This window comes from Mus caroli, unplaced genomic scaffold, assembly GCF_978045245.1.
Source record: "Mus caroli unplaced genomic scaffold, Mus_caroli_1 scaffold_19, whole genome shotgun sequence".
NCBI lineage: Eukaryota > Metazoa > Chordata > Mammalia > Rodentia > Muridae > Mus > Mus caroli.
Window position 1 is genome coordinate 39650719 of NW_028227274.1, and position 27447 is coordinate 39678165.

At 41.2% G+C, this 27447-nt stretch overlaps 1 protein-coding gene across 2 annotated transcripts in view; it reads left to right on the forward strand.

The window, feature by feature from the left end:
* The first annotated feature begins 12062 nt into the window (after positions 1–12062).
* The window catches only part of Rbm27 (RNA binding motif protein 27), a 66603-nt gene continuing 51218 nt past the window's right edge, over positions 12063–27447 (forward strand). For both annotated transcript variants that reach the window (XM_021150472.3, XM_021150473.3), the window contains exons 1-2: positions 12063–12302; positions 25002–25120. In XM_021150472.3, the coding sequence (XP_021006131.1) occupies positions 12244–12302; positions 25002–25120 (178 nt within the window). In that variant the 5' untranslated portion in view covers positions 12063–12243. The remainder of the gene's footprint in view (positions 12303–25001; positions 25121–27447) is intronic.

The following is a 27447-nucleotide window of genomic DNA, read 5'->3' on the forward strand; positions in this document are numbered from 1 at the left end:
ACATGACTCTCCTCTCACTGGAGAGACACTTAAACAAGACAAACATGGCTGTATCCTTCATGGAAAGTCGAGACTGAAAGGAAAAGGCAGACATTAATCCAGTAGGAGTAATGAGAGTCCACTCAGGGGTTTAAGCTCGGGAGGGATTGGTTCTATTTACATGTTAGGAAGAGCATTCTGAAGAAGAATGGAATAGACTCATCGTGAAAACAGGAAGCTACAGCTGCTGTTCAGAAGTGATGGTGTGCCGGGCGTGGTGGCGCACGCCTTTAATCCCAGCACTCAGGAGGCAGAGGCAGGCGGATTTCTGAGTTCGAGGTCAGCCTGGTCTACAGAGTGAGTTCCAGGACAGCCAGAGCTATACAGAGAAACCCTGTCTCGAAAAACCAAAAAAAAAAAAAAAAAAAAAAAAAAGAAGTGATGGTGTTTTTGACTATGGAAGCATCAGTTAAGAAGGTGAAAGAAATAATAATAATATAATAATAATAAAAGTGTGGAGAATGGAGAAAGTGCTGAGTGAATGAAGTCCTGAAGTGAATGTGTGTCTTTGATATGGGCATGATCACGTCAAGGACCCCAGCTCCTCAGCCCCACAGGAAAAACGGCACAGCCTCCCTCCCCCAAGGGTGAGGCTTAAAAGGATAACCAAAGCCTTCCCCTGGTCTGTGTACAGATGTTGATAGCACAGAAAGCACCCACCATAACTTTCTGCCCCTGGATATTTACCTTCTGAATCCTGCTTCCCTACAGAGACTCTGTCTACCAAGATTATAAAAATCTGCCTCCTGGCTCAGCTGTGTATCATAACCTTGCCTCCTTGTTTATTTATGTTTAATAAACAAGCTGAGCTACCTGGGTGCCTCCACATCTCCAGCAGAGGAGCCCAGTCCACCCAATCCCAGCTTTTCTCTGTATTTGTGTTTGTGGTTATCGTTGCTTCATTGCCTGGCTCCCTCCAGTCAGGCCAAGTGCTTGGAAACCAAGTGAGAACTCTTAATAAAAGAGCTGGAGAAAGGTGAATAAATACACTAATTAATGAGGGTGGGGAAGCTGGAGAGATGGCTCAATGATCAAGAGCACTTGCTACTCTCTGTCATAGTTTTAGGGGGTTTTTTGGTTTGTCTGTTTGTTCTTTTGCTTTTCGAGACAGGGTTTCTCTGTATAACCTTGGTGTCCTGGAATTTACTCTGTAGACCAGGCTGGACTTAAATTCAGAGATCCTCTTGCCTCTGCCTCCCCGGTGCTGGGATTAAAGGCTGTGCCACCACTAGATTTTATTTTTGATTTTTTTTTTTTTTTTTGAGACAGGATTTCCCTATGTAGTCCTGACTGTCCTGGAACTCACAGTTTGACTGGCCTCAAACTCACTGAGATCATTCTGCATCTGCCTCCCTAGAGCTGGGATTAAAGACATTTACAACACCAAGAGTTTGTTTTGGGTTGGGGAGGAGGGGCGTGGACAGAGTACTTGCTACTCTAGCAGAGCACCCAAGGTCCAGTTCCCAGCACCTACATGATGGCTTACAACTATCAGTAATGCCAATTCCAGGAAATCTAACACCATCTCCTGGGCTCTGAGGGCACCAGGCATGTACATGCAGGTACACAAGCATACATACAGGCAAACACCCACATACATGAAAAAAATATTAAAGAAAATTAAAATGTTCATGAGCAGTAATATGAGTTTTTGACAGGAGTTATTAATTCCTTGCTAGGTCTTGTGGCCTACGCTCTATCAATAAATGAAATTAGAGAGGTAGCACTATGGCTAAGAGCTCCAGCTATGAATCAAACAGATCAGCAGCATCATTTCCTGGGGTCATAACTAACTACTTCTTAAAGGTAATAGTAACAAGCACCTCACTGCATAGGCATGAGGATGAAAGAAGGCATGTGTATATGGACCCTGCTTCTGCATGCACATGTGCCTGTAAGCATCTTAAAATGTTAGTTATCTATGGCATTAGAAAAATACATCTGAACACATCAGTCCAATGTGATGGGAAAAGCTTTACCCGCGCTTCTAAGAAGCACCAATTGAGCTAATTGAGCTGGTTAAGGGTGATATAATTGTGTTCTATGCCTTTTGTGATTACCGAACCCTGTTAATACTCATCCTTCAAGACTCTTAATAGAACTCAGTTTCTCCCTGTTTTTCCCACCCAAACCTGCCCCGCTGGTTACTTCATTCAATATAGTGCATTTTCTAAATTTAGATCTGTAAGGCTATAATTAATTTTGGCTTGTCTTTGAGTCCTTCTGAGCCATTGTTTTTCCATGCCTGTCTCCCAAACTTCTCTATCTTGAAATGACAAGGGATTGTGAGGAAGAGACTATGCGCACTTCTCAAGAGAGATGCCCAGATACACGATACTCAAAGACTACTCACTGTGAGCTTTAGTTTATAAGTGCTTTTCTTCCCTTATATTCATGTCCCACCTTTATCTTTACCCTTCTCCGATTTCTCTCACACTGGCCTCACTATGCAACCCAGGCTGGTCTCCAGATGACTTTGTAGCCAAAGCTTGCCAAGAACACATGATCCTCCTGCTTCAGTCACCCAGGGGCTCAGATCACAGGTGTGAACCATCACACACAGCTGAACCCCCACCCCCACCCCCATGATCCAAGCAATAAGAAGAAAAAATAAAGAGAAGAAAAGAATAAACCTTTTAGGACTTATAAGCTCAATGGATGACAACATTATTCTGTGTGCAGCTTCCAACACAGTTCATGAGTCAGCTGAGGTTGGGGGGTGTGTACAGTGGATATGTTTATGGGCTTTGAAATCAGATGCCAAGGTCTGAATTGAGGCTGGTCTATCTCTGTGACTTTAGGCAAGTTCCTTCAACCGGGGACGTCTGAGTCCTCAAAGGAAAATGTAGATAATGATCAGAGTTACCTCTTGAGGTTGCTACCATACTGAGACTATGAGCTTGTGCCATACAGGGGTAATATTTGCCAATATCTGGTACATAGTTAAGTGCTCAGGAAATATGAAGGAGACAAGCCAGAGTGCAGTAAATAATACTATGGAAAGCCAGTTTCATCAATTAATGAAAACTCAGGACCTGATGGCCACACGCTGGGAAAAGTGATTAAGTTAATGGAAAGTGCTTTTTATTTTTAGACAAATGCAACCAAACTGAGGAAATTATCATTCCCAGGTACAAAATGTTTGAAAATCTTGCCTATGTTCCTTTTAAAGTGGCGATCTCTGTAACTCCCAGGAACTGGAAATCAGTCACATGTGCAATGACTCCAGACTTGGCATGCCCAAGGTAGAGCTGCCATCTTTGACATTCCGGAGAGCACTGAGAGCTACGTCATGGCTTATGTAGGCCACGTGACACCTGAATCATCAAACATTGCTTTTGAGCCAGATGTGGTGGCACAGCTCTGTCATCTAGTAGGAGAGGCAGAGGCAGGAGGTGTGGAGTTCTAGCTCAGTCTAGACTACAATGCTAAGACTATGTTAAAACAAATAAAAATCCGGGCCTGATGACAGAGGTCTACAGATCCCAACTGTTCAGCGAGCTAAGGAAGGAGAATTGCAAATCCAAGGTCCACCTGGCCTGCACATTAGAATAAGTTCAGAATAGAATAGGCAACTTAATAGGATTTAAAGTTTTAAAATGCCTTCAGATATATCTCAGGAGTAGTGAGTCCCGAGTTCTATCTAAAAGATAGGGGGAAAAAAACCAACAACCTCTTGCCACCTAAAAAAATTACTCTAAACCTTATTGGCTTAAAGTAACAAACCATGTATTATCTCCCAGAGTCTCCCGTGGGTCAGGAATTCAGTGCCCCTTGGCTGGCTTGGGTCCTTTGATACGTATGCAGTCAGATGGTGATCAGCAATACAGTCGGAGCTGGGGAGCAGTGGGTTTGTTGCTGTTTGGCTTTGTTCTTTGGTTTATTTTTATTTTTCAGAGTCTTGGTATATAACTCAGGCTAGCCAGGAACATTCATTTCTCCTCTCTCAACCTTCAGAGTACTGAGAACAGGCATTTGCCACCATGCCCAGCCATACAAGCCATTCTTTAAGACTATTTTTCCCCATTCCAGGTCAGCTGCTCAGGCCAAATACTTGGATGTCAATCATGACTGCTGTCTTTAATACCCAAATTAATCTGTCATCAAAACTAATTGATGCTTGGCAAGGTGGCACACATCTTTAATTCCAGCACTTGGGAGCAGAGGCAGACGGATCTCTGAGTTTGAGGCCAGGCTGGTCTACAAAAGTGAGTCCAGGACAGCCAGGGCTTGTTACACAGAGTAACCCTGTCTCACCACCACCACCACCAAACAGAAAACAAAACAATACCAATTTGACTTTATCTTCAACATACATCCAGAGTCCAGCCTCTTGCCATTTACCTAGTACAAATCCTACTCTCTCTTCTTGCTCAGATTATTATAGTTGGTTTCCCTACCTCCCCTAAGGCACCCTCTAGTCTGACTGACATGAAGCAGCCACAGTGACCCTATTTTTTAAAACATTTTTTCTCTAAATGTTTTGTTTGTGACGTGTGTATAGTGTATATGCATGCACATATGCACGCACACAGGCATGCATGCTGGTGCCACTGTGGGGGTCAGAGTAGAAATTTGGGAAGTTGGTTCTCTCCTTCCATAGTGTGGGTCCTGAGGATTGAATTCAGGTCTTGAGGCTTAGCTGTTAGTCTTTTCTGGCTGAGCCATCTGGACAGCCATAACTCATTTTTACTTTGTTTGGTTGTTTGTTTTTTTTAAATTTGTTTGTTAAGATTTGATAAAACTCTGTGTGTGTGTGTGGGGGGGGGTGAGTCTGTGTGAGTGTATGCCACCTGTGTGTGGATACCTATGGAGGCCAGAAGAGGTCTTCTGGAGCAGCTGTTACAAATAGTTGTGAGCTATTCAATGTAGGTGTTGGTCCTCTGGAATGGGCTTGGGTGGCTGGAGTCTTCGGGTTAAGGGGATGGGGACAGCTGTCAGGAATGTCAGGGATGCAGGACTGGGCTTTTTGGTGCCTTCTCAGTTTGGAGGCTTTCCTAGTGGACAGGGTTGAAGAGAGAGGAAGGAATGGAACTGACTGGATCATGTAGGGAAAGGGGTCAAGCCTGGAACTCCACCGGAAGAAATCCTTCTGCCTCCACTTCCCAAATGCTGGGATTACAGGTGTGGGCTACACATCCAGCAATAGGTTCAGTTTTTACTAACATGTCAAGCTGCTTTTCATTGAAGCTCTATCATTTACATCGCCATCAGCAAGCTGTAAGGGGTCCAAATCTTCTCTGTATCCACCATATCATTCAGTAGTATACACTCACATGCAAACATATAACATAAAATGTTCTTTTTTTTTTTTTTAAAGATTTATTTATTTATTTATTATATGTAAGTACACTGTAGCTATCTTCAGACACTCCAGAAGAGGGCACCAGATCTCGTTACGGATGGTTGTGAGCCACCATGTGGTTGCTGGGATTTGAACTCTGGACCTTCGGAAGAGCAGTCGGGTGCTCTTACCCACTGAGCCATCTCACCAGCCCCACATAAAATGTTCTAAAACACACACATATATAATCTGAACCCCTTAAAACAGAGTTCTCCAAGAGAACCAAATCGGTTTTCAGAATAAAGATACTATTCAATGATTCATAATTTGTCTACCAAATCACCTTGCTTTTACATAACTAAAACTTCAGCTACTCTTATTAAAATGACTTTTGTTCTGAGTCAGATGAGTTAATCCAGGCGATCTAGACTCGGGACAAACTGATATTTAAAATTTTGTTTTAGAATTTTATATATGAATGCTGTACTCATATCATTCCTCCTTCCTACCCCTCCCTCCCCATGATGTATGTCTCACCTCTCTAAAATGTATAGCCGATTTTTCTTTAATTCTTCTTCTTCTTCTTCTTCTTTCTTCTTCTTCTTCTTCTTCTTCTTCTTCTTCTTCTTCTTCTTCTTCCTCTTCCTCTTCCTCTTCCTCTTCTTCCTTCTCCCTCTCTCTCTCTCTCTCTCTCTCTCTCTCTCTCTCTCTCATACACACACACACACACACACACACACACAGCCTGCTGAGACCATTTAGCCTTGTCCCTTGTCCCTTGTATGTGTATGATCTTAGGGCTGGCCACTTGGTTTTGGATAACTAATTAGGGAATTCATCCCCACGGGATTCTGGCCTCTTATATTCGTTATTTTGTAGACTTTATGAGTTGCAGTTTTCTCGTCTGTGAATAATGCCTATCTATCTAGGGGTAGTGTGAGGATGAGGGATTTTATTATAACACTGTAGTGAAGTAAGGTACTTATTACAGAGCTGCCATAAATTTTGGGACTTGCTTCTAAAAGTCTCTTATCTGTCTTTGTCTCTTCCTCTCTGGGACTGGGAATGGAGCCCAGAGTCTTATGTGGGGGCAACCCCAAATATAAGGATGAATATAATTTCAAAATTTCCTTTGTCTCTGGTGTGTGAGAAGCATCCCTAATTATGTGTCTGTATGTTGAATTAACACCCATGTGTATGTTCTGCAGTCAGGGTAGCCCAATAACTGCATCCCTGAGTAAGTGGACCATCCATTCATGGATTGCAGGTGAGTGAGTTCCGTATATGCCGTGCATGCTACTGAATAAAATCAATGGAGACATCCTGGCTCACAGCTCCTGAACGTATCTGCACCATATGGCAAAGTCGGTGAGCCAAACATGGAGGTGGGATTGACTACATCGGACAGACGTACTTCTGGGAAAGCCACTCTTCTTAAAAAACCAAACCAAAAAAAAAAACAAAAAAGCCAAACTACTTGCTTATTTGGGTTTGTTGTTGTTGTTTGTTTTGTTTTTTGTTTTTGTTTTTATTTATTTATTTATTTATTTTTGAGACAGGGTTTTCTGTATAGCCCTGGCTATCCTGGAACTCATTCTGTAGACCAGGCTGGCCTTGAACTCAGAAATCCACCTATCTCTGCCTCCCAAGTACTGGGATTAAAGGCGTGTGCCACCATGCCCGGCTACTTGCTTATTTGTAAGTGTGTCTGTGTGTGTGTGTGTGTGTGTGTGTGAGCATGTTCCATGGTGTGCACATAGAGGTCAGAAGCCAATTTGCAGGAGCTGTTTCTCTCCATGTGGACCCCAGGGATTAAACTCAAGTTGTCAGGCTTGGCAACAAGAGCCTTTACATGCCGAGCCATCTCTGCTGACCAAACCAACTCTGATATACATGGCATTTATTCAAGACACACTTTAGAATGTTATGTTCCAGAAGTAGTCCTAGTATTTATAAATCTACACACACACACACACATACCAGGTATATATATATATATATATATATATATATATATATATATAGTATCCTAAATTCACCAAAGTATTTATGATAGCATTGAAGTAGAAAGGGAAGAGAACATTGAATGTAACATTAAAAAACAATGAAGGGGGGGGCTGGAGAGATGGCTCAGAGGCAAAGCAGCAAGCACTCTTTCATTCTTAACCCTGTTCTGTTTTGTTTTTTTTTTCTTCATTCATTCTTTATTTGATTTATTTTTTTTCAAGACAGGGTTTCTCTGTGTAGCTCTAGCTGTTCTGGAACTCTGTATCTGGCCTCCAATTAAGAGATCCACCGCCGGGCGTGGTGATGCACACCTTTAATCCCAGCAATTGGGAGGCAGAGGCAGGCAGATTTCTGAGTTTGAGGTCAGCCTGGTCTACAAAGTGAGTTCCAGGACAGCCAGGGCTACACAGAAAAACTCTATCTTGAAAAAAAAAAAAAAAAAAAACCAAACAACCAAACAAATAAAAAACAAACAAACAAACAAACAAACACAGAGAGAGATCCACCTGCCTCAGCCTCTCGAGAGCTACAATTAAAGGTGTGCTCTACCACTGCCCAGCCTTTATTTATTTATTTATTTATTTATTTATTTATTTATTTATCTATCTATCTATCTATCTATCCATTTATTTAGTTTTAAAGATCTCTTATATCTTATTTATTGTGTGTGCATATGGTACCACACTGGACACATGGAGATCAGAGGACAACATGTGGACGTCAGTTCTCTCTTCCACCATGAGTTCTGGGGACTCAACTCAGGTCCCCAGGGTCAGCAGCAGGCATGCTTACCTGCTGAGTCACCTCTGCAGCTCAACTGTTTTTTGTTTGTTTGTTTTTTTGGTGTTTTGAGACAGGGTTTCTCTGTGTATCCCTGGCTGTCCTGGAACTCACTTTGTAGACCAGGCTGGCATCAAACTCAGAAATCTGCCTGCCTCTGCCTCTCAAGTGCTGGGATTAAAGGCGTGCGCCACCAAGCCTGGCTCTGTTTTGGTTTTTTTTTTTTTTTTTTTTTTTTTTTGGTTTTTCGAGACAGGGTTTCTCTGTGTAGCCCTGGCTGTCCTGGAACTCACTTTGTAGACCAGGCTGGCCTCGAACTCAGAAATCCGCCTGCCTCTGCCTCCCGATGTTTTGGTTTTTTGTTGTAGCCTTTCTTTCTTTCTTTCTTTCTTTCTTTCTTTCTTTCTTTCTTTCTTTCTTTCTTCCTTCCTTTCTTCCTTTCTTCCTTTCTTTCTTTCTTTCTTCCTTTCTTTCTTTCTTTCTTTCTTTCTTTCTTTCTTTCTTTCTTTCTTTCTTTCTTTCTTTCTTTCTTTTTTGAGACATAATCTCTCTAGGAAGTTCTGGGTGTCCTGGAACTCCCTATGTAGACCAGGCTGGCCTCAAACTAGCAGAGATCCACCTGCCTCTGCTTTCCGAGTCCTGGGGTTAGAGGGATGTGTCAGTACCCACAGCTTGTTGTTAGGTTTTGAGATAGGGGCTAGTTCTGTAGCCTGACAAGGAACTGGCCTGAGGCTCATTCTGCTGCCTCTGCCTCCCTCCCTCCGGGTAGTGGGATTACAGGCATGGATTGCCATACCCTGCTCTGACTGTCAAGTTAGATGGTTACATCTAGGCCGAATCAAGTCACTCTTTGATTATTATTTATTTGCTTATTTGTTTTCTTGGGAACCTTTTTTGAGACAAGGTTTCAGGTAGCTAGCTTATGCTGACAACCATCAATTCACTGTGTAGTTTACAGTGGCCTTGAACTCCCAATCCTTCCTTCTCTACCACCCAACTGGCTGTAAGCATGAATGACTACATACATCAGGGTTTCTTTTTTAAAACTTGTATAAATTTTTTTTAAGGTAACACTGTAGCAACCACTGAAGCAAAAGAAAAAAAATGTGGATAAGCATAAAAAGGGGAAGGGAGGAAGAGAGAGGGAAGAGGGGAGGGGAGGGAGGAAAGAAGGGAGGGGAGGAAGAGAAAGGCAAGAGGAAGCAGCAGCACGTGGGAGAGCTTGGGGCTTTTTTTTTTGTTGTTGTTGTTTTCGAGACAGGGTTTCTCTGTAAAGCCCTGGCTTTCCCTGGTACTCTCTGTAGACCAGGCTGGCCTAGAACTCAGAAATCTGCTTGCCTCTGTCTCCCAAGTGAGGGGCTACTTCTGCTCCACCTACAGAGGTGTGGGTCTGGATAAAGCAATTCATCTCTCTGGGCTTTCTCTATCGTTTGTAAATAAACTTCCCGTTTTGATTCGTTATCTAAGGAAGCAGAGACCAGAAAGCCAAACTCTGCTGGCACCTGTCTTGGCGCACCTGGGAGAATGCAGCACTATTTACATTTTTAAGTGGTTGAAAGAATGAAAAGGAGAATACTTTGCATAATGGACTCAGTCTAGATGGCCATTAGCAAGCAAATGCCTAATGAAAATGTGCTACTTGCTCACAATGGGATTTAACTCAGCTGGAAAGACAAATAAAAAGATGAAATTTGCAGGAAAGTGGCTGGGTCTGGATGTTATCTTATTAAATGAGGTATCCAAGACTCTGAAAGATAGATATTGCATGTTCTCTCTCATATTAGGAACCTACCTTTTAATATTTATATACATGGATCTGTCTGGGTGTGAGTGAGGCCGTGACATCAGAAAGGGGGTCATAGGAGGGGAGAAAGGCTTAAAAGGGTAGAAGAAGAGTAACAAAAACAAAAACAAATTATGTTTGAAAATGATTTGACACATAGTGGGTGTTTTGTTTTGTTTTTGTTTTTGTTTTTTTGCAGAGGCAAGAGAATTGTGATGAGTTTCAGGCTAGTTCTGTGTTGTACATAACAAGACCTGTCTCAAAAGTCAAGGAAAATAATATTTCATGATACAAAAGTTGACATAGAACTGACATTTGTATTTAATAAGAATTCCATGCTATGGGAATACAGCAACAATTACTTGTTTATGTCTCATGTATGGCCAGGTTCGTGCCAAGTCATTTCATGTTGAGCAGTTGCAAGGATGGCCACCACGTTCACACAACCAGAAATGTTTCCCCTCATCTGGCCCTTTATAGAGAGCAAGCTGGATACTACTTGCTCTATGAACAGTATAGTTAGCACAACTGCCTTATTTTGTGTTGATCTGCCTCTTCTTCTTCTTCTTCTTCTTCTTTTTTTTTTGTTTTTTTGTTTTTCCGAGACAGGGTTTCTCTGTATAGCCCTGGCTGTCCTGGAACTCACTCTGTAGACCAGGCTGGCCTCGAACTCAGAAATCTGCCTGCCTCTGTCTCCCAAGTGTTGGCACTAAGGGCGTGCGCCACCACACACAGCTTGATATGCCTCTTTTATGTGTGCTCATATGATATTTTCCAAATGTTATTACATAACTCCACAAACTGTTGAGTGATCCAGGATTTCCCCTCCATTGGACTCCTAGTACATAACAGCGTCTCTGTATTTGTTACTGCATAAGCCTTATTTGCTTTCTCAAGGACAGAGTTTTTCTGTGCAGCCCAGGAACTTGCCTCAAACTCAGAGATCTGCCTGCGTCTGCTACCCAAGTGCTAGGATTATAGAGGTGGGTCACCATGCCTGCCCCAAATTTTAACACCAGTGCCAAGTCACTGATTTCAGAACACTAGTCGGAATTTCTCATCTAATAAAAACTCAGTTACCTATTTTTGGCAAATTCCAGGGTTTTTAAATTTTTATTATTATTATTATTATTTGCCATTATTCTCATTCTCTCATTCTCTCTCTCTCCCCGCCCCCCCCAGAGTTTCCCAATGCCCCATTTTCGCCATTAATTTTCTTTTAAATGATGTTTGCTGATGAAAATTCCTCCTGAAAAAAAAAAACAAAAATATTGAAATTTAGAGATGCAATGATGAGATATTAGTCTGGTGCCTTTCAATCCAGCACTCGGGAGGCAGAGGTAGGTATCTGAGTTCGAGGCCACAGTTCCAGGACAGCCAGGATTAGATGGAGAAATCCTGTCTCAAGAAAAACAAAACGGGGCTGGAGAGATGGCTCAGCGGTTAAGAGCACTGACTGCCCTTCCGAAGATCGTGAGTTCAAATCCCAGCAACCACATGGTGGCTCACAACCATCTGTAATGAGATCTAACGCCCTCTTCTGGTGTGTCTGAAGACAGCTACAGTGTACTTTCATATAATAATAAATAAATCTTTAAAAAGAAAAAGAAAAACAAAACAAGCAAACACAGAGAGAGATTTTGTAATTGAAGCTAAGCAGCAAAAAATCAGACGTATGAACGCCGATCATCAAAATGAGTGTGTAAGGAAGGAAAAAAAAAATAGCAAGATCTTGCTTCTTGGCAATAGTGTCCAACATAAACGCACCGCAGGTTGTGTTGAAGATTTACTACAGCTGAGTCATTTCGGGACATCGGAGCGAGTTTCCAGGAAAAAAAACAGCGGAAATAACCAGGAAGAGGGGCTCTCCGGGTTCCCCGAGGCACTCCCAGCAGCAGACACCGGTACTGCGGGCGGCGGTGGCGGCATGGTCAAAAGAGGAGTCGTGGACCCTTTAAGAGACACAGCACCTTCTCCAAGATACCATCTTGCACCGGGAGTTCACTGAACTCTCCACCTACCTTGCTAGGTCCCTCCGCCCTCACTGGGTACGGCTTGCGGGCGGGGCGAACGAGTCTTACGATTGGCCTTCTGCGCGCGGCCCTCTACCGCCTATTGGTTAGTCGGCCCGTCACTCACCCTACCTCCCGCCCACCTGGGCCTCCGGGCTAGGTTGAGTGGGGCTCTTGGGTTAGTTCCTGTTAGGCCCCGGCCCAGGGAGTAGGTGAAGTCTATAAGATGCCCGGTGGGTCAGGGCACTCGGAACTGTGAGGGAACGTGAGGCGGCGGCGAACGGAGACCCGCGGCGGGCCTTAGGAGGAGCGGCGGCCGAGCCCGCCTTCCCTGCACCATGCTCATAGAAGATGTGGATGCCCTCAAGTCCTGGCTGGCCAAGTTACTGGAGCCGATGTGAGTGCGCCGGGCCGCGCCGGGCCGGCGGCATGGGCGTTGGAGACCCGCGGGGGCGTGGGGGAGGGGAGGCGGGAGTCCCGGCCGCCCGCCTGGTCCTAGTCCGCTGTGGTGTGAGGTGTGAGGGGGACCGGGCCAGGGCCGGGCACGGGCGTCGGGGCTTCCCGAGTCCACACACACACAGCCCGGGAGCCGGCCCGGGCTGCAGGCCGGCGGGAGACTGAAGGACGGTGGCGACCCGGCAGCTGAGGCGAGTGGCGCGACTGTCGAGGGATTTTTAAATGTGAAAGCTGAGGTGTGGGACGGCAGGGCGGGCTGGAGAGGACTTTGCAAACAGTGTTCAGGAGCCCCGGTGTCGAGGGCCTTCTCAGCACACTGGGGCAGCGAGGGGCAGAGAGGGCGAGCGGGGGTCCTGAAGCCGAGTCGTAATTAGCGGGGAGCTCCGACGGATGAGGATATTCAAGGGCTTGAAAGACCTCGGAGTGCTGAAGTGGATATGCGGGCGTGGAAGGGCTTTGGTAAACCATTAAGGAGCTCCTGGGTCCCAGAGCGAGGAAACGGAGGGATTTTAAGGTATTCTTGAGGAGTTGGTGGTCGAATTGGTGATTTTAAATTCCGTAGGATGTTGGGGGGCGGACTCGAGATTTTTATGCTAATTGAGGTTGAAAGGACTAACTAGTGTGTACTATGTAACTAGTGTGTACTATGTAGGTTGAAGCGGGTGTACTTGCAGTATCTTTTTTTTTTTTTTTAAGATGCAGGTATTAGAGCAAAATGGTCACAAGAATAAATAAGGACCTGGTAAACGTTGTTGAGAGATGACAGGGCGACTATAATTGGGGTGTAGGGTGACTGGTTGAGGGGCAAGGAGAATGAGAGGCCGGTCCTCTTTAAGATATTTTGGGTAGTGTCAGTTGTACAGATATGGTGAGGCTTGACAGGGGCAGCAGAAGGGGGTAAACTTGGTTTATAACTTTTAAGAAAGTAAAGGCCGTGTGGAGTGTTTGGGGATTCTTGGGTATAGCTAGTCTCTAGCACAGTCTCGTGAGGAAGAAAGGGTAGAAGGCAGGAGAGACCATCTTTAGCCGGTTCTTTGAAGAGAGCATGGGAAGCCGAATAGGAGGGAAAGAAGCCCAGCTTGCCCCCTTTTAATTTCTGTTTCTTCTTTACTTTCTCAATGCCCACCACCACCAAGGAGAGTTAGAGAAGATAGTCGGGCCTCCATTCATGACATCAGATTACTTTAGTTTGTTTGTTTGTTTGTTTTTGGGGGGGTGTTTTTCAGGGAGTGGGAAATTGGAGGTATGATAAAGTTGAGGCTGTTGGGAGACATTGTAGTGCTTGCTTCTGTGTTCATCTATTAGTTCCTTGGCCCCCTTAGGAATTGACTTAACTAACTTTTTGTCTTTGTTTTGCTACTTTGTGTTTTGGGGAATGGAAAGGTACCTCAGGAGGAGGGTCATCTAGTTGTAGGCCAATGTATTACTCTTGTGGAGGCATGTGGGTAAAGAAGACTGCAGTGGGAGGTTGGGTGTCTGGAGGACTATTTGCTGCATGAGTGGAGCATAGGAATAAATGAATGAATGAATGAATGAATAAGTGTGTGGAAGGGCCTCTTAGTGAGTGGTAGCTAGGCCAGTTACAATGGAAAGGGCTTCTGCACATACTTGAAAAGTTTGGTAGAAGAATATTTTCATCTCTTTTTTTCTGCAGTGGAAAATGCTAGGGCACAAAGGTGGAAAGGAATTGTGATGTGTGGTTTGGAAATAAGATAGAACTAGGTAAATGTACCATACTTGGAAAGAGCTGAAAAAAGAAGAAAAGTATGCATGTTTTTAAAGATTAGTTATATTTTTCAAATTAACACTCGAAAGAGTCTTTGAATACACACTGTCCTGTGGCCTTTTCTTGCATTGTAGAACATGAAACCCAGGGCCACACCAGTGTTTTCACTAACTGAGCTGCATTCCCAGCCCACCGTCTCCTAAATTCCCCTGATAAGTTCCCATTCTGTTGGTTAGTAGAGATTTTTAAAAAAAGTATTACATGTATGTTTTATGTCTTGGGTAGGCACTAAGACCTTTTAGTATCATAACTTCTTTTTATTTATTTATTTTCTTTTGAAGCACCCTAAAAAGTTTGACTAGATAGTAAAGGTACTAGCTAGTACTTTTTTTTTCTTAAGGTAAATGTCATATAGGAATGCTGTCTTACAAATGATGTGCTCATTAGGATAATTTTTTTTTGTTGCTGTTCTGAAAAATTTAATTATTCTATAATCTTGAATGAGAAATAAATTTTAAAATGAATACTTGAGAGCTTGAGAGATTGCCTCAGAGATTAACAGTATCTGCTGCTCTTCCAAAAGGACCTGAGTTTGGTTTCCAGAATCCATGTAAAGTGACTCAATCTTTAACTATGGATCCAGAGGGAGATCTAATATCTCTGACCACTGAGGGCACCAGCACTCACATGTACATTCCCATATACAGAAATACACAGCTACACATAATTAAAAATATAGTAAGAATAAATCTTCAAAAAATAAAATGAATATTTGAAAGCTAATCATTGTGTTCCACACTTAGAGTCCAACACTCTGAAGGCTGAGGCAGGATTGCCATGATTTTCAGGCCAGCCTGGCCTACATTGTTCAGTCTAACTATGTTATGAAGACCTTGTCTCAAAATAAGAAAACCAACCAACCAAATAAAAGATTACTTGAACTTAGTGTTAAAACTTAATTTTGGGGGCTGGCGAGATAGCTCAGCGGGTAAGAGCACTGACTTCTCTTCCAAAGGTCCTGAGTTCAATTCTCAGCAACCACATGGTGGCTCACAACCACCCGTAATGAGATCTGACGCCCTCTTCTGGTGCATCTGAAGCCAGCTACAGTGTACTTACATATAATAAATAAATAAATAAATAAATAAATAAATAAATAAATAAATAAATAAATAAAAAGTCTGAGGACAGCTTTGTCTAAGTAGCAGTTCTCTAACTGAATAGCAAAAACTTAAAAAAAAAACAAAAACAAACTTAATTTGTGAGCTGGGTGGTGGTGGCGGCCCATGCCTTTAATCTCAGTACTCTGGAGGCAGAAGCTGGTGGATCTTTTGAGTTTGAGGCCAGTCTGGTCTACATATCAAGTTTCAGGACAGCCAAGGCTACACAGAGAAATCCTATCTCAAAAAAACTTAAAAAAAATAGACTTAACATTACTACTTAGACTTTAACAATGTAAATGTCTAGACTTATAAAATAAAGTCTTATTTTTTAACTTATAGTATTGGTTTTAGAGAGAGCTAAAATAGTATGTTCGAATGCCATATAGATTTTCATTCTTGGTACACTGTTGTGGCAGATAACTTTTTTTTTTGTTTAGAGATCCTAAAAACATAATAAATGATATGCTAATGTGGGTTGTGTTTGTAAATTTACTTTCATGGCAGACTGACATGTTACTACAACATAGCATTTCAGAGCAGTTGTCAGGCTTTGACTAGGCAGTGACTAGGTTGGAATCCAGCTATAGCTGAGCACATGAGTTTGTTCCTCTTACGCTTTTTTTTTTGACTTAATTTTTATTGTATGGGTGTTTTTGCCAACATTCATGCCTGTACTATGTATGTACCTTGTGCCCATGGACGCTAGAAGAGGTATTGGGTTTCCTGAACCTGGGATTAAGGGTGGTTGTGAGCCATCTAGGGTTCTGTAGAAGAGCAGCCAGTGCTCTTAACTGCTGATAATTGCTGAGCTATATCTAGCCCTGGAAGGAATAACCTCTTACCTCTCTTAGCTTGCTGGGGAAAGACACAATTGCCATTCCTGATGGCAGTACACTAAAAGAGGAGGAAACCAGGTCAAAAGTTAAAGATAGCCAAGAATAACATCTTAAGTGAAATCCTTATTTTTCTTTACCTATAAAAAATTGTAGACACGGGGGAGGGGGGAGATCTGTGTAAAAATTATTACTGTGTGTGTGTGTGTGTGTGTGTGTGTGTGTGTATGTATTTCTATATGTAGAAGTCAGAGGACAACTTGTAGGAGTTTGTTCTCTCCCACCATGTGTGTTCCAGGGATCTGGCTCAGGTCACCAGGCCTGTTGGTGGGTATCTTTATCTGCTGACCTTTATTTCTGGGGCCAAGACAAGCATTTTTATTACAGTAACAGACTTGCATTTCTACCAAATAACTGGGACTTAACTTTTTGTATATATAGACTTAAGATTTGAGTTTAGGACCTACCACATCCAAGGCAAGTATTCTACCACCAAACTATATCCCCAGCTCTGTGAAGGGAAATTTTAAATATTTGTTGCTTCTTGTTTGGCTTTTTGTAAAAATTTGTCTTGGTCAGACCATTAGTTGGTCAGTCTCTCTGTCTATCTCTCTGTTCTTTTCTTTTCTTTGTTTTCTTTTTTGGTTTTTCGAGACAGGGTTTCTCTGTATAGCCCTGGCTGTCCTGAAACTCACTCTGTAGACCAGGCTGGCCTCGAACTCAGAAATCCGTCTGTTTTTGCCTCCCAAGTGCTGGGATTAAAGGCGTGCGCCACCACTGCCTGGTGGTATATGTTTTTAATACTGGGGTTTGTAAGCTTCTTGGACAGTTGCTTCTGTGTATTATGATAGGACATTGTGTGATTCCAGCAGTTCGTTTTTACTTATATCTATCTGATTAATTTTGATCTTGGAGAAATCTGTTTTCATAAATACTAGTCTTTTACCCACTTTACAAATATAGAGTGGTCATGATGCAAACTGTCAGAAGTGCTTTGTGAAGGTACACTAAGCTTGCCAGATATTTTGCTTATTAATGTTGGGTGCCACTACTATCTAACAAATGTTCATTTGTCACAGCCAGTGACTCATTGCCATCGTATAAGAACAGGAGTTGCTAGTGAAAGTCCTGGACTTGTAGTTTCTGTGAGTTCTAGCAACTCATTGCTATTCTGTAAGTAAGAACAGTAGTTGCTGGTGAAAGTTATGGACTTTATATGTAGTTTCAGTGCATTCTGACCATTTCAGAGTCTTTCAAACTATAATAGGAGATATGTTGATAACTTCGAAGTATTATGGAAAGGGCAATAAAAGCTTCAAGATTAGGATTGATTTCCTTTTTTTTGGTGGTGTGGGGGGTTTGAAACAGGGTTTCTCTGTGTACCTCTGGCTGTCCTGGAACTTGGTCTGTAGACCAGGCTGGCCTTGAACTCATTCATATATTTCTGCTTCTACCTCTTGAGTGCAGGGATTAGAGGCATGCACCAATATTGCCTGCCTGAATAGGATTATCTTACTGGTTTATATTTTTTGGTTTAATAGTCAGGGCAGGTATGTTTACATCCTTGAGTAGGCTGGTAGTTTTTAGGACATTACACTCTGGCTAGTGATTACTGTAGTTGCTCAGTTGGAAGCAAACATCAACAAGCAGTCACTAGGCTTGGTCTTCTGGTAAATAAACTATTAAGGTGTAATAAGTATTTAGGACTACATTCTTATTTTTGGGCGGAGGGGTGGTGGTTTCGAGACAGGGTTTCTCTGTATAGCCCTGGCTGTCCTGGAACTCACTTTGTGGACCAGGCTGGCCTGGAACTCAGAAATCCACCTGCCTCTGCCTCCCAAGTGCTGGGATTAAAGGCATGCCCTACCACGCCTGGCTAGGACTACATTCTTAGGAAGGAGAAGTATTCATAATTTTTTAAAGTACACTAGTAGCTTCACAAAATTTGTGTGTATATAAAGTAACATGAATCTTGTTTAAGGCAGCTTTCATGGGCTAAAAGGACAGGGATTATTTTGCCAAAGACTTGTTGACACATTTTGGTGTACTAAGAGTACAGTTGTTCTTATGCTCTTGATCTGCTTCCTAAATATGTCTGACTTCCTTCTTCCTGGTCCAATAGCTATAGGGTAGAAGCCAGAAGTTGCTTTTATAGCCAGCCCTGTGTTTCCTATCAATGTGTTCTCTCATTCTCTCTCAGTATTGCTTTTATAGTTATTGTATGCCTTTTTATACCACTATTTTGTTTGGTAATGTTTTTCTTTATTTCTTTACTGTTTTGGTTTTTGGTAATGTTTTTCATAGCTACCTTCTAGTCATGTGACTTGAAGGGCAAGGTCTGTCTTACTCAAAGTGATCAAAGTCATCAAGCAAGAGACTTGGTACTAAGCCTAGCCGTGGTGGTGTACCCCTTAATCCTAGTACTTAGGAACCAGAGGCAAGCGGATCTCTTGAGTTTGAGGCCAGTCTGGTCAACAGCGAGTTCCATCCAGGATATCCAGTGCTATACAGAAACCCTGTCTCAAAAAAAACCAAAAACAAAAACAAACAAAACAAAACAAAGAAAGGGAGAGACTTGGTACTTAATTAACAAACAGTACATGTTAAATGAATGAACATCCTCATATGTATATTTTGATTGCTTGACAATTAGAAAAATAAGTTTGGGCTGGGGTGGGGGTGCAGCTTAGTAATGCAGAGGGCCTTGGGTTTGAGTTCCAGCATAAAAAGAGATTTATTTTTTGCTAATTTTACTTTGTGAATATATTAATGGGTGATTACTGTTCAAGGATGTACAGTTCAAGTATCAAAATGGCTTGATGTGTATATTATGCATATTATCAAAAGCAAAACCAAAACAATTGTGGGGATATCTCTTCTCTATATACTTTCATGAAAACCCCTAATTAAGAGTAAAATGAAGCCAGGTATGTAGTGAAACATGTCTTCAATCCCAGCATTTGAGAAGCAGAGGAAGGGGAAATCTCAGCCTGTTCTATATAGTGTGTTCTAGGACAGTCAGAGCTGCCTAGAGAGAGAGAGAGACCCAGTCTCAGCGAAAGATGTGCATTCCTTTAATCCCAGCACTTGGGAGTTCGAGGGTAGCCTGGTCTGCGTACTGGCAATGGCTACATAGTGAAACCCTATCTCAATAAAGAGTAGGAGTAAGAGGAAAATGCTATCTATGGTCTTCACCCAAAATTCATGTGTTGAAATTTAATGCCCATATTAAGAGGTGAAGCCTTTATTATTTATTATTGCACTATAGGAAATAAAATTATTGGTGTTTATTTTTAATTTTTCTTCTATACTTTGTAGCTTTGTAGCTGTAACCACTCACTATTTGATTTCTAATTGACATCATATCAGGAAAGCATTTTCATATTTGTGTATTACTTTTATGGCCATCACTGTACATGCCTAATATTTCATACATCTCTGGCAGTAGTAGTGGCTTACCCCAATGACGATGACCACTACCACCACCACCACTACCTCCTCTTCCACCTCCTCCTCTTCCTCCACTTCCTCCACTTCCTCCTCTTCTCCTTCATTGGTTAGAAGTAATACTGTCTTTTTATAATAAACAGATTTTTTTAATGTATAAGTATTTTTAGGGTTTACCATTGTTTCCTGTCTAGTTTTTAGTAAATATGAATATTGGTGTTAATGCACATTTGGATTAGTAGGCCTTTCCCCTCATGATTTGTTAGTACACTTATTAGTGGCCTTATCTCTGAAACAGAGATCACATTAAGAAGATAAAGTCAAGCCGGGCGTGGTGGCGCACGCCTTTAATCCCAGCACTCAGGAGGCAGAGACAGGCGGATTTCTGAGTTCGAGGCCAGCCTGGTCTACAAAGTGAGTTCCAGGACAGCCAGGGCTACACAGAGAAACCCTGTCTCGAAAAACCAAAAACCAAAAAAAAAAAAAAAGAAGTTAAAATCAAGTCCATGATACGAAAAATGTGAATTTTGCTTGAAGGTTTAATAGTATGTGTCTTATTCCTGAAGCAAATGCTAGCAATGGCTTTTTAGTAGTATCTCTTGGCTTAGTGTCAAGTTAGAATCTTTACTTTTTCTTTTTTTTTTAATATTTATTTATTTATTTATTATATGTAAGTACACTGTAGCTGTCTTCAGACACTCCAGAAGAGAGCATCAGATTTCATTACGGGTGGTTGTGAGCCACCATGTGGTTGCTGGGATTTGAACTCAGGACCTTTGGAAGAGCAGTCGGCGCTCTTAACCACTGAGCCATCTCACCAGCCCGAATCTTTACTTTTTCATTTGGAAATTAGTTTATGTTTCAAATATGAAGCTGATGTGTTAGTTCTTGTAATGTCTGTAAATGGAGGATTCATCAGAAGAGAAAAAAATTCAAATTGAGGACCTTCTGGACATTTGTAGGTCAATATTTAGGCAAAACACTCCACCATTGAGTTATTTCCACAGCTTTTTAGTTTTATTTTGAGATAGAGTTTCACTAAATTGCCTAGGTTGTTAGTTCATCCTATAGCATAGGAATGCCTTAAAATTATAATTCCTCTGCCTCAGCCTCTCAAGTATCTGGGATGTCAAGTCTATGCCAACAGGTCTACTGTATAACTGGTTTTGTTTTTTAAGATGACTTAAAGATCATTAAAACATCTTACATTATATGTGAGTTTTAATGAGTCCTTGTATTGGAAACGCTATTTTTGAAATTTTCTTTTGTTGATTGTTATTTCAATTAAAAGTAACTACTAGTTGAGGCTTATAGAATATTTGTCTAGTAGATATACACTAGAAAAGTATATGTGATGTGAAATACATTTTACATGTATGGAGTTATAGCCTAATTTTACATCAAAGGTATACTCTGCCTAATCTTTCAAAACATTTAAAAATTAAATGTATTTGTGTATATATTCATGTGTGCATACATTTTGTGTGTGTGTTGTTTGTATGGGTATGCCTGTGCCACTGTGTACATGTAGACCTGTGAGAGTCATAGTTATCTTCACCATGTGGATACTGAGGCTTGAATTAAGCCCAGCAAAGGCCTGTACTCACTGAGCTATATTATTAGGTCTTCTTTGGATTGGAGTACCTAGTTTTTCCTTGCAGATTTGTAGTTTTAATGTTAGGCTTTTTAGTAGTATTTTTGTTTGTTTTAAATTTTATTTATTTTATTTCATGTGCATTGGTGTTTTGCCTGCATGTATGTCTGTGTGAGGGTGTCGGATCCCTTGGAATTGTTGTAATGGACAGTTGTGAGCTGCCATGTGGGTGCTGGGAGCCTATAAGTCTAGCACTAAAGAGGATGAAGCAAGAGGACAGCTCCAAGTTTGAGGCCAGCCTAAGCTACGTTGTGATATCCAGGCCAGTGTGAGATACATCTTGGTAACTTGTTTCAATCACCCTAAAATGTGTTTTATTAGAAGCAGTCCAGTTCTGCATTTATTTGTCCTTTAGTCTAAATACTAAATTAGGTAAAAGGAACCTGGGATTATTACACCCAGTAACTAGATATTTTACCTGACAAGAAACTTCATTTGTTTTGTTTTGTTTTGTTTTGTTTGTTTGCTTGTTTGTTTTTTGGAGACAGGGTCTCTATACAGCACTGGCTGGCCTTGAACTCACCAATGTTCATCTGCTTTTGTATTAAAGGCATAAACCATCACACCTGGCATCATATTCTTACTCAGAATTATGCTTGTCAGGTCATGAAACTCTGAAGGTTTTAATAACAACACAGAAAAACAATACTGCCATTTTCTGCCATATTTATTTATTTATTTCAATATTTTATAGAGTATGAATGTTTTGCCTATACATATATATGTTCACTTTGCAACCTGGTAATTGCAGAGACCAGAAATAGGAGCTCAGTACCCTGGAACTAGAGGTGCAGGTAGCTATACTCTTCCTATGGGTGCTGGGAATCAAACCTAGGTTCTCTGTAAAAGAAATACACATTCTTATCCATTGAACCATTTCTTTGCTTCTTCTTTATCATATTTTTAAAAGTCAGTGTTAGAGAATATCTGTGGCTGGGAAGATGGTAAAGGTGCTTCAAGCCTTATGACCTGAGTTCAGTCCCCAGACCCACGTGTTAGAAGGAGAGAACAGATTCCAACAGGTTGTCTTCTAATTACCATGTAAACGTGCACACAAGCACACACGTGTTTAAACAAGAAGAGTATCCTTATCCAAGATCCAAATCACACACACACACATATATATGTATGTGTGTGTGTATATATATATATATATGTATATATATATATATATATATATAAATAAAATTGGGCTTGTGCTAAAATGATCTGTTCATACTTCTCCAGAAGGCAATATATTTTTAAAAGAATATTTATTTATTTATTTATTTATGTATTTGGTTTTTTGAGACAGGGTTTCTGTGTAGCCCTGGCTGTCCTGGAACTCACTCTGTAAACCATATTGACCTTGAACTCAGAAATCCACCTGCTTCTGCCTCCCAAGTGCTGGGATTAAAGGTGTGCACCACCAAGCCCAGCCAGTTATTTATTTTTAAAAGTATGTGTATGGTGAGTGTCTGTGCAGAGGTTTGTGCACATGCATGCAGTGCTCACAGAGGCCAGAAGAGAGCCTTGGATCCCCTGGTGCTGGAGTTACAGATGATTGTAGGCTGTATGATGTGGGTGCTGGGAACAGAACTTGAATTTTTTATATGAGCAATAAGGGCTCTTAACTGCCAAGCAGTCTTTCCAGCCATAGTATACTTTTTTTTTTTTTTTTTTGGTTTTTTTCATTTTTAATTAAAAAGAAAATCGTGTATTTTTATAATATGCAAATAATACATATTCATTCTTAGCACACTTTGACCTGTGCTTCTGATTATGTAAATTAGTTCTGAGTTTTATAAAATTGAGAGTGAATTCATTTTCTTTTTTATTAGAATTAGGTTTATCGTCTGTCTGTCTGTCTGTCTGTCTCTGTCTCTCTAGAATTAGGTTCATGGCATCTCTCTGTGTGAGTGTGTGTATATGGAAGCCAGATGTCAACATCAGGTGTTTTTTCCTCCATCTCTACCTCATCTTTCATTGAAACTCACTGATTAGCTGTGTTGGTTGACCATCATCAAGTTCTGGGGACCTGTCTCTGCTTGACCAATGATCCAAAGTCAGGTCCTCATGCCTGTGCTGCCGCCCCTTTACCAGTGAGCTCTTGTCCCATTTCCCTAGGTGTATAGGCTTTTTACAGGACCACCCTTTCCTAAAGCGCTGTTGGCAATGAAGACAAGCTTTGCTCTTTTACTAATGTGTAGGCTTTTGTTTAGTTGCCTATTTGTTTTAAGATAGGGTGTCTTTGGCCCAGTATGTTCTTGAGCTCAGTGTGATCTTCCTGCCCTGATCTCCCAAATCCTGAGAATTATAAGTATGAGCTACCACTTCTAAAGTAGAGGTGCTAGTTTTCCTTTTGTTAGAAAATGTGATTGATGGTCATAGGTTGAAATGTCTTAAACTTTCTGTTTGACAAATGAGGACTAAGAATTATAGAATAAGACTATATTGAATAGCATTTTATAAGGATTTGATCACTTTGCTTGCATGATGATTAATTTGCTGTCATCTAGAATGTTCATTTTTACCTTGATAAGAACCAGGCACATACCTCTAATTCCAGCAGGCAGAGGCAGGAGGAGCATCACAGATTTAAGGCCACACATAAAATTCTAGACCAGTGAGACCCTGTCTCAGAAATAAAACAAGGCCAGGTGTGGGCGCACACCTTTAATCCCAGCACTGGGGAGGCAGAGGCAGGCGGATTTCTGAGTTCGAGGCCAGCCTGATCTACAGAGTGAGTTCCAGGACAGCCAGGGCTATACAGAGAAACCCTGTCATGAAAAACCAAAAAAAAAAAAAAAAACCCCCAACCAAACAAACAAAACAAAACAAAACAAAACAAAAAAAAGAAACAAAAAAAACATACATATGAACATCATATATATATATGTGTGTGTGTGTATACATATATATATATATATATATATATACACGCGTACACATTTATATATTTAAGGATGTATATGTACACATACATTTACATATCAACATGTAAGCTTTTTTTAACATTTATTTATTTATTTTATGTGAGTACACTGTAGCTGTCTTCAGACAAACCAAAAGAGGGCGTGAGATCTCATTATGGATGGTTGTGAGCCACTATGTGGTTGCTGGGAATTGAACTCAGAACCTCTGGAAGAGCAGTCAGTGCTCCTAACCGCTGAACTATCTCTTCAGCCCCAACATGTAAATTTTTAAGATCAAACATTACTTTTGACAGATTTGTTAGGAGTAAGCAAGCCAGAATCTTGCAATCGCTGACATAGGAGGTGGTTTTTGAGTATCAAAGCAAATTTCAGCCACCTTTAGAGCACTTGTTTCTAGCTCTTGAAGTTTTCCTTTGCTGACAGCTGGTAATGACTAAGGAACAGGGTGGGAAGGTTAGTGGTAGTTTGAGTAGCCAATTTTGGATGCTGGTCCCTGTGCTTTAGGCAAAGGTACTTAAGAAGAGGAAGAATCTGTCTCATCATTTTCCCTTCCTTCCTTTTTCCTCACTGGCCACATGAAACATAGTTCCTGGGGATGTTATTTGTGGCACCAATTTAGGGGTGACCCTTTCCCTGTTGCTTCTGAGAAAGCAAATAAATGTACTGATTCAATGTTCTTTGTATTGCTAGAACCTTGGAAAATAGGAGGCAAACTAAATATTTAAGAAAAATAAAACAAGCAGAAAAGGAAAATCTCACTTGGAGTACTGTTTGTGATGATAGCTGCCTGTGTTTGCAGTCAGTTTAAATCTTTGATTTTCTAAAATACGGGTAATGTCTTTAGTAATGTTACTATTCACAAACAATGTTTCATGATTTTAATTTTCTCTTTGTTTAACTAGATGTGATGCTGACCCTTCAGCCCTAGCCAACTATGTTGTAGCACTGGTCAAGAAGGACAAACCTGAGAAGGAATTGAAAGCCTTTTGTGCTGACCAACTTGATGTCTTTTTACAAAAAGGTAATTGTTGTAGGCCTTCAACCAATTATTTTAGGTAAATATTTTTAATTTAAAACTTTCTGGAAAGAGCCAGTGGGTCTAGTACATTCCTGTAATCCCAAAAGTTAGGAGGCTGGGGCAGGAGTTAGAGGCCCACCTGGGGCTATGTAAGGGAATTCCAAGTCACGTGAGCTACTTACTGGGGCAAGACCCTGCCTCAAACAAAATAGCAGCAACAACCAAACTTCATGAAGGAATAGCTTAAGGGGAAAAAAACTTTTGGAATTTGTGTGTAATCCTTCTTTGCACAGTGCCAAACTAATCTCCGTGTCATTCTAATATTATGTGCTTCTGAAGTGAGACAGGTATAAACTTTACAGAAAATTAGGAACAGTCCTTTGAATTCATCAATATCTCCATTCTTGATGCTTCCATTTTTGTTGTGTGTTTAGGAAGGACAGCTTTTCCTGTCCGTCTTTGCTTCTTCTCTCTATTGAGACAGTGGTCCTGATATTTGGTAGATTCTTTCCAGCTTTGGGCAGTACTTAGCTGACAGTTAAGAGATAATTGTTTAAGACTACTGAAGCTTCTTTCTAGTGTGTGTGTGTGTGTGTCTCTGCATGTGCCTGTTTGTACTTATACATATTATATTCATGCATGGGCAGGCGTACATATGTTCTTGTGGGAAACAGGCCAACCAACACATGTCATTTCTTAGAAGCCTTCTCTGTCTTGTTTTTTGATTTTGTGTCATTGGTCTGGAACTTGCAAAGTAGGCTAGGCTGACTGGCTAGCAAGTCCCAGAGATCTTCCTTCTCTAGTGCCAGAACTACAATTACGTGCCACCACAGTATGGATTCTGGGTTCAAATTCAGTGCTCCACTGACCGAGCAATCTCCATAGCCCTGAAGCTGCTTATTCTTGCTGTTAATACAGTGAACCCAATGTTCTTTTTCTCTCAGCTGGTGGATCTTGAGATCTAAGAAGAGATGGACAGGATTCTCTTCCCTTTGCACCTTTAACTTCTTATCTTCAGCTGGACACGAGGTGCTTGCTTGTAACTCAGGAGGCAGGAGGATCTGAAGATCAGGGTTGTCCTTTGCTACATAGCCTGGGCTTCATAAGACTGTCAAAATAAACAGAACTGTTATCTTTTAACCAAAGTCCTACCGTGAAACAGAGCTTGCAAGAAGTTTCTCTTGCTGTTTTCTTGATATTTTCTGCCCCACTCCACCCCTACCCCTGTCCAGTCCTCTTCTAAACCACACTGCCCACCTAGAGAGGTCTTCAAATGTCAGTGTCCCTACTCAGAGCCTGTGGAGATGTTTTATGTTTGCCTGGAATATTCTTTCTTTTTGGTCTCTGCAGATGTTATCATGCACAGTTGCTATGTGCTCATTTATTCCTCCCCGCTCTGCTCTCCCTCTCCCTTCCCCACTCCGTCTCCCTGTTCCTCTCCTCCCCCTTGTCAGCCCCCTCTCTCATATTTTGAGAAAGGGTCTCACTATATATCTGTAGCTGGACTGGAACTTACCGTGCTGAACAGGCTGACCTAGAACTCATAAACATTTGTTTACCTTGTTGCTCTTGAATACTGGGCTTAAAGGCAAGCACTGCATAGCACTTGTATAACACCTGCCATTTACTTATTTTCCAGTTCATCTATTTTCCTCCCTTGTTTTTTTCTTTTCTTGCAAGTAGAGACTTGGAGCCTATAGTATTTGGTTATTTATTTATTTATTTATTTATTTATGCGTATGCATGTGCGTGCGTGTGTGTGTGCACGTCAAAGCATGCTTTTGAAGGTCAGAGGAGAACTTTGAAGAGTGGGGTCTCTCTTACTATGTGGAGGATGGAGATTGGAGTCAGGTCAGCAGGCTTGGTGGTAAAGGCCTTTTACTTAGCCATCTCACTAGCCCTATTGTTTTTTTCTTTCTTTCTATTTTTTTTTTAAATTGAACTGTCTTTCAAATTTAAAAAGTACATGTGAAAATACAAACGAATATGAAGTTACTTTGTTGTTGTTTAATCCCAAGTGCTGGCAGTTTTATTTATTCTTACGTGTTTCTTTATTGTTAGGGATCATATAGCACAGGGTATCCTTGAATGTGTCATATATTGGAGGATGACCCTTGAACTTCTGATCATCTTTTTTTGTTTTTTTGTTTGATTGGTTTTGGTTTTTTGAGATAGTGTTTTTCTGTTTAGCCATTGCCTCGATACTCCTGATCTTCTTGCCTCTACCTCTGATGTACTGGGATTACAGGCATAAACCACTAAACTTGGTTTACTGTTGATTAAACATACTAGGCAAACACTCATTTATATCCCCAAACCTATTTTTTGTT